General features: G+C 48.0%; 1 protein-coding gene across 3 annotated transcripts in view; it reads right to left on the bottom strand.

Annotated features, from left to right (window-relative positions):
* Positions 1-3,158: 3,158 nt before the first annotated feature.
* SYT6 (synaptotagmin 6) overlaps positions 3,159-12,788 on the bottom strand; it is a 60,633-nt gene continuing 51,003 nt past the window's right edge. The window contains exons 4-7 of one of the 3 annotated variants that reach the window (XR_008997082.1): positions 12,466-12,637; positions 11,104-11,254; positions 7,481-7,549; positions 3,159-5,912 (exon numbers count right to left, since the gene is read on the bottom strand). Coding sequence is in view for 1 of the 3 variants with exons in the window: in XM_036923383.2 (XP_036779278.1) it covers positions 5,841-5,912; positions 11,104-11,254; positions 12,466-12,637 (395 nt within the window). In the remaining 2 variants the exon portion in view is untranslated. The remainder of the gene's footprint in view (positions 5,913-7,480; positions 7,550-11,103; positions 11,255-12,465; positions 12,638-12,788) is intronic. The other 2 variants (XR_008997083.1, XM_036923383.2) reach the window with 2 other exon arrangements.

Genomic DNA, 12,788 nt, shown 5'->3' with positions numbered 1-12,788 from the left:
GATGAATGGAAAAAATGCAGACTGTACATACAATAGAATATTAGTCTTAAAAAGAAAGGAAATTCTAACACATATTACATGAATCTTGAAGACATTATGCTAAGTGAAATGATCCAGACATAAAAGGACAAATATCATATGATTCCACTTATATGAGGTACCTAGAATAGTCAAATTTATAGGGACAGAAAATAGAATGATGGTTGCCAGGTGCTACAGGGTGGAGGGAATGGGGAGCTTCGGTTTAATGGATACAAAGTGTCCGTTTTGCAAGATGAAGGAAGTTGTGTGGAAGGATGGTTGGTGGCGGCGGCTGCATAACAGTGTGAATATAGTTAAAGCCACTGAGCTGTACACTTAAATATGGTTCAAATGTTAAATTTTACGACATGCATATTTTACCACAATTTTTTAAAAAGGTAAGAGCATAATTGAGGGGGGAAGATAGAAGTGGGTCCTTGCAAATATGAGTGAAAATAGATTTGTGAATCAAGTTATGTTTAAGCACTTTGGATTAACTTGTTATGAACAATCATTTTATGAAGCTCTTGACTGATCTGTTTTTGTCCATGAGCATTTTCATCGATCAGCTTTGCTTGGGCACACCTGCATTATTATTCACATCACTTTCTTTTTCCTTGACCTCTGAATGCTGATGTTTCCTGAAGAAGCTTTCTTTGAGAGTCTCCTTGTCTACTTGTACCCACGTGGCAGTGTCAGCCTCCTGTCTCCACATCTCATTTCGGTGTGTAAGCTTTCTATAAATTAACATCTCCCAGCCAACCTCTGCCCAAGCTGCATGTTGAACAGCAGCTGTCTGCTACAAATCCCTCCAGCATCTCAGATTCGGTCTGGCCCAAATCAGACTCATCATTTTACCTTGTTCGGCTGAGTTCTGGTTTCTACTGAAGGCGCCATTCTTTTTCTGGTGCCTCAAGCATAAAAACATACAATACTTTGAATCCCTATCCCTTCTCCCTGTCTTCCAGGTGTGCTCAGCTGTCAGCCCCCTGTGTTTTCCAACTGTGGCCATGACGTCCTGCACAGGTGCCCTTGCTTCCCTGGCACTGCTTACGCCTAGCTGAGCCCTCCGTCACCTGCTTGGGTGGCCAGCTGCAGCTCCCCGCTGCTCTTTTCACCTCCAGACTCTCCTAGCAGGCTCACCACAGCTGTGCTGGGGAGAGGCCAGTCCTGATCCCTGTACTAGGGAATCAGACATCAGCACAGGGCTCACTTCGAAGAGGAGCGGGACACAGGACAAATCATGAAGTCCCTAGGAGCTGAGAAATAGCCCAAGGAGGTGAGGCTGGGTAAGTGGGTGAGATCTGGCAGCTAGATGGCTTTTCAAAATCACGCAAGTCTTGCCATTCCAGGTGATCAGCTCATTAGGGAGCAAAAGCCAAGCAAGCAAAGGAGAGAGAAGGGGCTGGAGACCCACTGCCCAGTGAGGAAGCTGGAATAACCAGGCAGGGGCCGGGCTACAGCCTATGGCGTGAGGTTCAGGGCAGGGTCCTGGACAGAAGGTGGCACACTGCCCGGGCAGGCTAGGCTGTTGTGCTCAAGGGGTTACTGAGCTCCCCTGGACTCAGAGGACTCAGCAGCCCTGGAAGCCACTCCACTCTGGGCCACTCCACACCTATTTGAGACTCCAGCCTAGAATGTGCCCCTCCTCATGAATTCCACATCCCCAAATTCTACACCTCCTTAAAAAGCAGAGATCAGACACCTGTTCTTTCTCGAAGCTGTTTCTCCTTCCACCAGACTCAGATACTCTTTCTTGGACTTTTGTAACCTTTTATTTCATCTCCCTTCCTGCACTTATCACTTTATACCTTGGATTATAGTTACTTATATTGCCAATTTACTTGACTAAAAGGCTTTTTTTGGTGGGCAAGATTCAAGCCTGAGGCTAGCTCAGTTGTGTGGCTCAATATGCAGTCCTTGACTTCATTCAACAATGAATAGACTAGTTTCTCCTTATTTGTTTCTCTGGACCAGCCATTGGGTAGCTGCCTGAATCTGCGGGTCTGCTAACTTTGCTGTGGTCTTCCCAAGTGCTGCTTACCAAATATCTACAGTTCCTATTCCCCTGCGCTTGAACCCCTCATGTTTTAGGGGTCCACTTGCACAGTTCTGGGCAGTGAACTGTGAAGGGAAGTGACTTGTGTTCCTCCTGGGCCAGAACACCGAGGCCAGCATGAGACCCTTCTGATTGCTCGCCTCCCTCAGGGATGACAACTAGTGATACACAAGATGTTGCCTGCTTTGGCACCCGGGTCCCCATGAACGAACCTGATGAGCAGAGCCTCCGTCCCCCAGCCCTTGCTGCCATGTGAAGGGCACCTAGCACAGATGAGAAATAGGCCTTTGTTGTCTTCAGCCACTGACCCCTGAAGGTTGTGACTGTGGCATAACCCAGTCCAGCCAGCCAGACACATTCACCCTGTTGGTCGATCTGCTCTAGATAGGACCAGGACATCACCGAATCCCGCTGGCTGATGGGTGACCCAGTGGGAGGCAGAAGCAAGGGGAAGCCACATCTTTAGGCAGCAGAGTGCTTCTCTCAGCAGTTCAGTTCCCTCAGAGGCATCTCACTGTGGAGTGCCAATAATTTAGATGCACATGTGCAAGACCCAATGGTATCTTGCACTTTGCTCTCTACGGGCTGCCTTCTAAATTAATTAAAAGCCAGGGGTGAGCATAGAGGATATTCTATTAAGTTAGAATGTTCTTTTTAAATCTTTGAATCTGCAACAAGATTTTCTCAGCACCTGGCCAAGTTATGTTTTATGAGAGTTAGCAGGATTCCCCTCCTGGTGGGCAGAAGCAACACACTTCCCAGATATGAGTGTGACCCACTTCCCTGGAGAAGCTTCAGCATCTGGAGGGGCTGCTTGTTGAGATGAACAGCTGAGGAAACAGCAGAGCCCTGCACACCTGAGCCACAGGCCTGACAAAACACGGGTGGATTCTAGCCTTCTGGGGTACGCAGGTATTCCATGGGCAGGCTAAATAACAGACAAGCCTTCTGCTGGACCTCTGATTGAAGGGAAGTGGCTATGTGAAGCAAAGATTAAAAATCAAAGCTTTGTAGTGTCTTCCTATGTGCATGCTGACTGCTCAACCTCAGGAACACACAATGACAAGAGAAACGGGCAAGAGACAAAGATTTAATTGCATAAAAACTCCAGGCTGTGACAGGGGTGGGAAGACACAGAGCAGTAATTAACATAATTTTTTAAATGATGATGTAATTAATTAACATCCTGAGTGTGCAAGGGGAGGTGGGGAGGCATCTTTCAGTCCAGAAACACTGCCAAATAAAGGAGAAGGGAACTTAGCATTTTTAAAAAACCATCTATATGCAAAAAAGCCTAGCTATGGTGACTTCAAGGCTCACACACCAACCGAAGAAAGACGTTCCTCATGGCAGAGGAAGCTAGCAAATGAATCAACCTGGTGTTTCATTTTGTTCTGAAACTTGTAATTCATTTTATTCTCCTCTGTGAGGGGGAGAAATTGGGCTAGGTAATGAAGTTGGCTGTCATTCAGGTTTCATTCATGCTGCAGGCTGAGAACTGTGTCCCCTGAGGATGCTGGGGGTGGGCTCCAGGAGCTGAAAGCACTCCTGGGAAGGTGGGGGGCTGGCTCCTGAGCATGTAGAAATTTACCAGGTCTGTTGTAGTGGGCTTGGTAGCAGTTGGTTAGGGCAGGCAGGGGGCTGACCATTATCTGCTCAGGAAATGATTTTGCACAACCATTGAGAGGCTCACTCATGTGAGATGGCTGCTTGGACATGAGGAATTTCTGAGACCGATGAGTATTCCATGATTTACACTGATCACACTCCTTCCCTGAAAGGTTAAGTGGCCATCCTCATCTGCCTACAGATTTGAAGATGACAGCTGGACATGCATTTTTTAGTTCATTTCTGGAAGGATCCGCTCACACTAATTTCTGGGCTCCTTATGACCCAGGAAACTCAACTGCTCCCTTCATAGTTGCAGGACCCCCTGCATCTGCTCAGTGATTGGGATGGCCATCTTGATGGGGTCATTCTAGAGTCAAGAATCAGAATGAAGTTTACAGCCTGCTGGGAGTCTTGTCATGACCTCTAGAGTGAAGGAGAGACCTTCGCTCTCGAGAACATCCAGTTGCAGGACTGCCTGACTAGGAAGGCCTATCAGTCACAAGACATTGGGGGAGAAAACTTATCTTTATACCAGTGATATATTTGCCCATAGCCAAAAGGCTCAGTACAGGAATTTGGGTTTCTAAGCTGAAAACTTCTTTGACCACAATATCCTGTACCTTATGCTCAATCTAGTCATTGTTAGGACCAGAAGACACCACCCAAAGTTATGTCAGCAGAGAAACCTAATAGTTTGGCTTACAATAGGGTTACTTTATTTAGTGCTGCTCCTAAAGTGTGACACATATGAAGAATAAGACACAAGGTGTGTGAACAGATTTTATGTTCTTGACCTACCATTTTTGAAAGATGGGATTCTTTCGAAGCAGATTTCCCTCTTTCAGGTCACACACAGAGATCTGGAAATCGGCATGGTGTAGTCACAGGCTGAAATGGAAACTCCCTTCCACACATTTTCCAGGGCTATACAGACTGAGATTGAGCAAATCAACTTAGCTATAGGGGGTTGGTGGGAAAGCCACTATTAACTCAACAGAAATGTACTATTACAATACAGAGTAGTTAAAACATTATTTTTCCTAAACTGAATTTGGCCTAAGGTAAAGATCTAAAGGAAAAAAACCTTCACTACCACTGAAACAAACAAATATTGAAGTACTTAGTAATTTTTGGAACTAAAGTTTAAGATGAATATTGTCCCAGAATCAAGGGGGCTAAAATAGGCTTACATTAACCTGGTTTCAATCAAGAGACTGTTCATAGAAAGATGGACTCGTGCTATTACTTGGATTTCATAACTGTCCATTCAGAAGACATTTTTATCTAGGTTTTTCTTTGATGTTCTTAGGCATTTTAAAGGGCTGCACAATACTCCATAGAATTTTAAAGCTATGTTTAACGCAGAAATCCTCCTGGAACATATGTGCCTACTTTTCTTTACAACGAAGGTTATTTCTGAGACCAAAGATCCTGTTTTCAAACAAACGTGGTCATTAACTGTGGTGTGCCAGAAAACATATGGCATGTTACTTTCAGCAGAATCATTCCTAAAGAGAGTGACTAAGATCCCATGAGGAAACAAGACATTTTCAATTCATGAGGAAGGGGAGCAAGGAGCTCTGCAGGACCAGCTGAAGGCTCACAGACACCTCAGAGTGGCCATAATTCCAACAGGCCCCCAAGAGTCTGCATCTCCATTTATGTCACACCAGCGAAGAGCTTCTAAGATTCAGAATTAACCTTGTAAGACTCTTCCACCAGTTTGCACCATTCCTGCAGGCCACTGAGAAAACAGCCACAGCTCACCCTCCCTCCTTCTTCTCCAGGGCTGTGGAGCTTGGTGGAGATACAAAATGAAACTCAAACCACCTCTCTGGAAAAGACGACTATTTTACACTGTTTTAGAGAACTCCCCTCTTCATTTTGTCCTACTTGTTTTTTCTTCTTTTCTTGGCAGCAGATCCATAAGAACTGAAAACCACAGAAAACATCACCTTGGGAGACAGAAAGACTACGACAGCTCTGACCACACAACAAGAGCCTGGGCCTTGACCTACAGGGGGCAGTTAAGACTCTGGAGTTGGAGACATGCTGTCACTGCCCCTGCCGCTGCACAGCACTGTGTAGACAGTTGAACAAGTGCAGAAAGAGCACTGCTGAGTCCCCTTTGCGTCGTGCGGCCATGAGCTCATGGTGTTGGAGGTGGTTTTGGAGATGGGCACGAGCTCTCGCTGTCAAAGCTGGCAGCTCGGCCCTGCCACTGTGGAGAGGAGACAAAGCCTGTTAGTGGTTGCTGAGGCTATTTACATTTCAACTTCCAAAACTTATCTGGCCATGCACTGAATTCACCTTTCCCAGCTTTTCATAAGCTTTCTTGAATTTTGCTGTCAGCCAGCATGCACAACATAAGGAAAACAGCTTTAGAGCTTCTTTGGAATACCTGTTTTTGAAAGAAGACCTACTGCAGAGATGATTAAAGCTTCCTCCACTGTGTGTGTGTTCATGAGGCGCTATGAGTGGACCGTTTCTGAGCGCTTCAGCCATTTTTCATACGGAGAATCAGATTATGGCAGCAGCCGAAGAGGCAGTCTGCAAAGGATGCCCTGACTGCCAAGAACCCAGGATCATGAATTATTAGCAATTTGTCTGGGAGCTGTTAGTACAGCTCAAAACCTGATATTGCTTTAGCTCTAGGCTCTCGTGTTCAGTCTTAATGCTTCCTATGGGCATTCCCTCCCAACAGGCAAAGAGGGAGGAGGCGGGGAGCTGGCAGCCCCTTTCCCTTTCTGACGCCTCTGCCCTCTCTCCCAGCTCTCCGTCTCAGGCTGCCTCCTCAGCCTGACCCTAACCCCTCTGTGAAAGGTGAGGTCAAGAGGCATGATGGAGTGGAGGAGAGAGCTGAGGGTGGAAGGACCCCTGCTTGGGCGGCTCAACCCTTCTTTAAACTGGAAAGCCAGTCATACCAGAGCAGTGTGTTCTGGGCAAGGATCTGACCCTGTGAGTGTGGACCCATCTGGGGGCTGTGTGACTTCAAAGTGAGTCAGCCTCCACCACTCACTCCATCCTGTTTGTGAGCTGAGGAGACCTCCTCAGTACTCTCCTGCATGCCTGTGGGATGAGGTGCCAGGGAGAGAGGTTAGGCAGGTGATCAAGATAGCCTTTCTGAGCTGAAGAGCAGCCCCTTCTGCTTCTCATGAACCCTAGGGGTCGCCATTGCAGAGTGATGGGGCCAGACAGGAGCTGCACAACGCATTGTGTGTGTATGGGGGTGGGATGGCAAAGGATGCAGTTCCCCTGCCAACACAGCCGTTTCCAGACAGAGCCGGGCCATGAGGAATAGACCATTGCCATCTAGCATCTCCTCTGGGAGACCCACAGTGCTATATAGCCCACCGAACACCTACCTGCTCCCCAGTCTAAGGAGAGCCTCTGGTATCCCTCTCCAGCCTTAGTTCTTCCTTACTGCTCCCTGACAGGCCAACCTGCAGACCTCTCTAACTAACCACAGGCCAGCCCAGCAGGTATATCACCATTCTGTCACCTGGACCTGTGCAACCGTAGCTTGCTGGACCTGCAGGCAGCCCTGGGGCATCCTCCACTCTGACTTTCTTATTCTTGCAGGTAAGTAGACCAAGACCCGGATGGGAAAGTCAGGACATAGCTAGTTAGGGGCAGAGCCAGGATCTGAAACCAGGTCTCCTAACGCCACCTCAGTGCTCTCCCACTCCATCCTGCTGCCATCTTGGCATCTGGCCACACCAGGGGAAGAAAGAGACACAACAGGGAAGAAGAAACCCTAACCTCGTTGGGTCCGCACCAGGTACTTACTCCTAACTCCAGGTGGCAGTCTCTCTGCTGGCAGCATCCACGTGAATGAAATCACAACCGAGGGTTTCCCTGGTGAAATATTTTGGATAAATAAATGCCTGGTTGTTGAGCCCATTATGACTTCTGACTCAAGTGTTTCTTAACCAGAAGGTGACATAAGATGATTACTAATGCTTTCATTTAACAGACCTTCATTTTAGGAGTTCTACTTTTTCTGTTAACAATCTTTCGTGTTGGTGAAAGGTACATTGTAATTACTGGCTTCTCCCCTGGGGTAAGCATGCCACTTAAACAGCCTGATTGATAGGCCAGTTCAGAGGAGAAAAAACTAAAGGGCCACACAGAGTACCTTTTTTCCCTTCACATAAAGCCAAAGAGAAGTCACACGGAGCATAATTGTTTATCCAGGACAAATGAAGAGAGCACACTGGCTTCCCTGCAAGTCCCTGATTTTTTCCTACGAAGATAAACAAAGGAAGGAGATGGGGTTCACGGACAATGGGAAGGCGAATGATTCCGGCAGGCTCATCATGCTGGCTCTGAAACAGCTGAGAGTTGGTCTTTGGCACACAGAAAGATGACCAGTCCAGGGTGGCTGTGTAAGAGTTTTTATTGTTCTAAAATGGGTCACGTTCCAGCAGAAATCTAAAATGTCTGGCACATGAGATGATCTAAGCATGGCCCTTCATAATGGAACGCCTTGGAGGAGGTCGCTGGTCGACCTGGGCTCTGAGAGTGGTGAAGGCAATGACACGCAGCACCGGGCAGGAGAGCTGAGCGGGAGGGGGCCCCCGCCGCTCCTGGGGAAGGATGCTGGCTCTGGCTTAATCAATTCTTACTCATGAAACAATCCCAGCAGGGAAAAATACCTTCTCAGCTAATTTGTTCTCCTCAACCTTATTTTACAACCCCAAACTAGTGAGCAAGTACGGTGCCCTCTGTTCTCATTAATAAAAAAGAAATGATCACAGCACTTGAAACTCCACTAAGAAAGGTGCAATATAAATAGAGAGTGCTTTACAGATATGATGTCATTTATCTTCCCGGGAGCTGGAGAGTATGATTTCTTTATGTATTGTACAAACGGGAGGAACAAGTTCCAGGAGCAAGACTCTTACTCAGTGTCCAGAAGACTAAAAGGCATGCAGGATGTGAGCTTTAAGCATGATTTAAATGTTCAAGTACAAATGACCAGTGCGAGGTTTATTTATTGTTTACCTAGTGGGTTTTTAAGTGCACTTTTATAAAGATACTTAAACTGTGGGTACTAAACATGTAGGTATAAATTTTTACTTGCGTTGATGAAACCCCACGTGACCAAGAGGAATGTCATTTTCTGCTTCTTCATACAGAGAAATGATCAGTTGAGCAGAAAATGGTAGGATAGTGAGTGAGGGAAGCAGCAGTCTCCAGAGCTTGGTGTGTGCGGTCAAAAAAAGTGGTAAACCCAAAGGATATATGAATCAATCTATTCTCTTGGTTTTCCATATACTGTTGCTTTTCCTTTACGGTCTCATCAAATATTCATTTTCGACGGCTTGATTCTACTTTATCTTTCTTTCCTTTGTTGTCTGGGCTAGTGAGTCAGACTTCTCAAAGAAACAGACTTGGAATCAATTATTGGGCTTAATTAGGTTGTATTCATCATGGAGAGTGATTCTGGGGCCGAGTCCCAGCACCTCCGCGCTGCCCCGCACCCCACCCCCAACACCAGCGGCAGCTGGGCGGTTACTTCCAGCTTGGGCGGGACAGACCAGCCTGGCCACAGCGCTGGGTTCTTGCAGATCAAAGATCAGAAAGGCGGTGCAAGATGCAGGCTCACCTACCATCACCGGTCATGCAAGCTCAGTTTCCTAGAAAAGTGGAGACCGGAAGAGCCCACCCCATCATTTCACCAATAGGAAACTGAAGACCAGAGGAGGGCAGTGAGGTGCCTGAGGCCCTGCAGCCCACCAGAGGCTTCTTAGCTCCCGTTCTGTGCCCCTGCCCTAAACCTCCATGAATATTTGAGTATACTTAGTCTATTCTTGAACATCTCCTAAAGATTTTGACAAGGGGAGGGGCCAAGGCGCCCTCCGTGGGTTAAATCAACTCTACCCTCAGGCAGGCGCCAGATGCCTCCAGACTATTTAGTTTTACCCAGTAGCTGCCTCCTATGTAGGTGGAGGCAGGTCTGGGTAAGTGACCCACACCCTGCAGAGAGGGCCTTCTGGAAAACAGGGGCCTGGAGCTCCCGGGGGTGGGGGGAGCCGAGCGCCGAGGGGCTGGCCTCACTCATTACAGCTCCATGGCTGTGGTAAAATCAAGGCAACCACAAGACAGGACCCGGACAGAACTCTGCGTCTGTGCCTTACTGCTCCCAGCAGGCCTCAAAGGCAAAGCAAAGCTCACACCTTCCTGGGGAGGTAAATCAATTAGCCTGGCTCCCTGGAGGCCTCTGAATTCCACGTGTCCAGTCCCCTCAGCTCTCTCCTGAGACACCTCACGCTGCTGCAAACAGGTGGAAACAGGTTTGCCCACCCTGAGGACAGGGAGCCATCAGATCCTCCGTTTGCTGCCCACACCTCTTCTGTGTCACAGAACATGAACATTACTTTGCTTTTAAGGAGACTCTGCTTTTAAGGACACTGCTTTTAAGCCAAGGGGCCATGTGGCATAAGGGTTAAAGCTTTATTTTTCTATTGTGTTATATTTTCCAATTTTATGCAGCTCTCTACACTTCCTGGGCTTAAAGCCTGTTAAAATGAGCGAATGATCACCTGGTTCTCTAGGATATGGATTAGGGTATGAGATATGCAAAATGAGACTTAACACTTGGCTGGCTACAGCGGTATCCCTAACCATTTGGGAAAAAGCAGGCCTGGGGGCCTCCAACAGGATAAACTGCAGAATTTTAAGGTGGTAAAGTTTGGTGGAGGTGGGGCAGGCTGTAAATATCACTGGAAGGGACATTTTCTTTGCAGTTGAGAGAGAAGTGACTGGCTCAAAATTATACCGGTCAGAAGGGGTCAAGATTGGAGCCCAAGTCTCGGTACTCCGGGCAGTGCTGTGTACATTACGTCTCAATTAGGACCCAGCCACAAAGGGTAACATCTTGAAGCCATACCCTTCCCCAACAATGGAGAGAACCAGCATTCAGGAGGGCAGAATCCTCTCAGGCGATATCCATCCACACAATGAAAACCGCCACAGGACGGCCTGGATAGAGCCTCAGGAAGCTTCCTGCTTTGACAGGGGCAGAATTTCTTGCCAGGTTCTGATCTCACCCCCTTGGGGCTTTCTGCTAAAGGACTGATTGGCCCAGGGGCTTTGTGAAAGCATTCTAGGCCTGACAAGGCGATGCTGCTGGGAAAGCTTCCTCCAGATTTTTCTTTTCCATTTAGAACTCAGTGTTGCTCTCATTATGCTGAACACCAGAGGCTTTTTGTAAGGCAGCTTTCCCCCCTCTTCCTCCCTTTCCTTCCTGCCTGTCACACACAGGGTGAGAAGCCCATGGCCCCCATCCCCCCATCCCCCAGGAAGGACCGATGAAGACGGCAAGGTCTCGCTGCAGCCGATTGCCATTCTCCAGCCCACGCTGCCATGCAGCAAACATGCCAAGGGACAAGCGCCACCTCACCCACCTCTTTGAAGGATTTCTTTACCTCCGCCAAGGAGTGCCAGTGGGCGATGGGCTTCCGTGGATACGCCAGCATCTCGTTCCAGTGGTCCCTGCCCAGGCCTTCGGCGTTGATCCCCACTCGACAGACCCCTATGATCTCGTTGTGGCCCACTCTGAGGGAGAGACATAGGCTCTGGTATTGGTGAGCAGACATGCACTCAGAAAGGGAGATCGGGGGGTCTGGAACCCTGCCCAGTGATTTCACTCAAGGCTGAGCTCTGAAAACAGATGCTGGGCAGGGCCTCAGGGGGCCAGCGGCAGTGAGACTTTGCCCAGCCTCCTTGCGTGGGCATTGGACACAGACAGATGAGCAAAGGTTATAAGCATGTTTGGAATCTCAGGAAATGGTGGTCAGATGGCCTGGCTTTGGGGAGTGGGAGAGTTTAAGTGTCTTCACTTCTTAGACTCAGCTGCCGCATCACACCCTTGCTTGAGACATCGCATTTGGTAATAAATCAACTTGCTCTGAGCATCATTTCTCCATACCCCCAGCGGTTGGGATGTGATTTATTCACTCAGCAAGAACATCCATCATCACCCAAGTATGTTCAGCAAGCACCTATTATGCCTGAGAACTTGTGCTAAAAATCCTGGATTGAGGCTTTACTGTGTGGGTGTTTTCTCCCTCAGCTAAGTGGTGACTGAAGAAGGAGTCTTGGTGGCTGGAGTAGTTGGAGAATATTTTTGAGCCAGCCTTGATGCAAGAGCAGGATCTGGATAAGTGGAAGAAAAGAAATACATCCCAAGAATGGGAAATCACATTGGATGTACTGCTGGGTCCAGATTACAGGAGGCCTTGGGAGTCCAGGGGAAGAGCCTAGATAACAGGAGCCACTGATGGTTCTTGAGAAGGGCAGGTCCAGGAAGAAAGTGGTCTTCTAGAGAGGTGTGCCTTTAGTATGTTGGCTGGACTAAGTGAGGCCAAGAATGATGGGGAAGATATCAGCTAGGAGGCTCACAGCCACCCCGAGTGGAGTAGTAGCAGTGGCAGAGATGGAGAGAAGAGAGAGTCATTTTAAAGGACGGATGATCAGACTTGATGCCAGACAGAGGAGCAGGAATAGTCAGGGGTGAATTCAGGGAAAATGATGGGTGGAGGAGCCTCTGATGGAAATGGGCTTGCTGGAAGCCAAAGCTTGAGCTTCTGCTTAGGGAGGCATCCCTGCTCTTCTCCCAACTCCTGCATCCTTTTTGGGTGGAGCCAGGTTTGAGGCCAGTGGGCTCCTGAGCCCTGAACCACATGGTTCAAAGTCAAGGAGCCCTGAGCTGTACTGGACTGGGGGTGAGGGACAGGGAATCACGGCCCTCTGGGATCCATACCTACCGATCATAATCCATAACCGAGATGAGCAAGCTGACTTGATCCATGTTTTCTGGGGGAATGTCAAAGATGATAGCCTCATTGTAGACAGGATTAAGAGTGTTCTTCTTTATAGTTGTTTTCTTCTTCTTCAGTCTCCGCCCATCACAAAGCAGGGACACTTTGACATATGGATCTGTGCCAATGGGGATAACAGGAAGGGAGCATATTAAGCAGATGCCCTTGAACATCATTTGCAGCAGAGAGATAGAAGCCCCAGACCTACTGTTGCTTATCAGTTGGTAACAGTTGGTTGTTAAGATAATTAAACCACCTTGTATTTATGT

The sequence above is a fragment of the Manis pentadactyla genome, chromosome 4 (genome assembly GCF_030020395.1).
Source record: "Manis pentadactyla isolate mManPen7 chromosome 4, mManPen7.hap1, whole genome shotgun sequence".
NCBI classification, from domain to species: domain Eukaryota; kingdom Metazoa; phylum Chordata; class Mammalia; order Pholidota; family Manidae; genus Manis; species Manis pentadactyla.
This window is presented reverse-complemented; position numbering and strand designations above follow the sequence as displayed.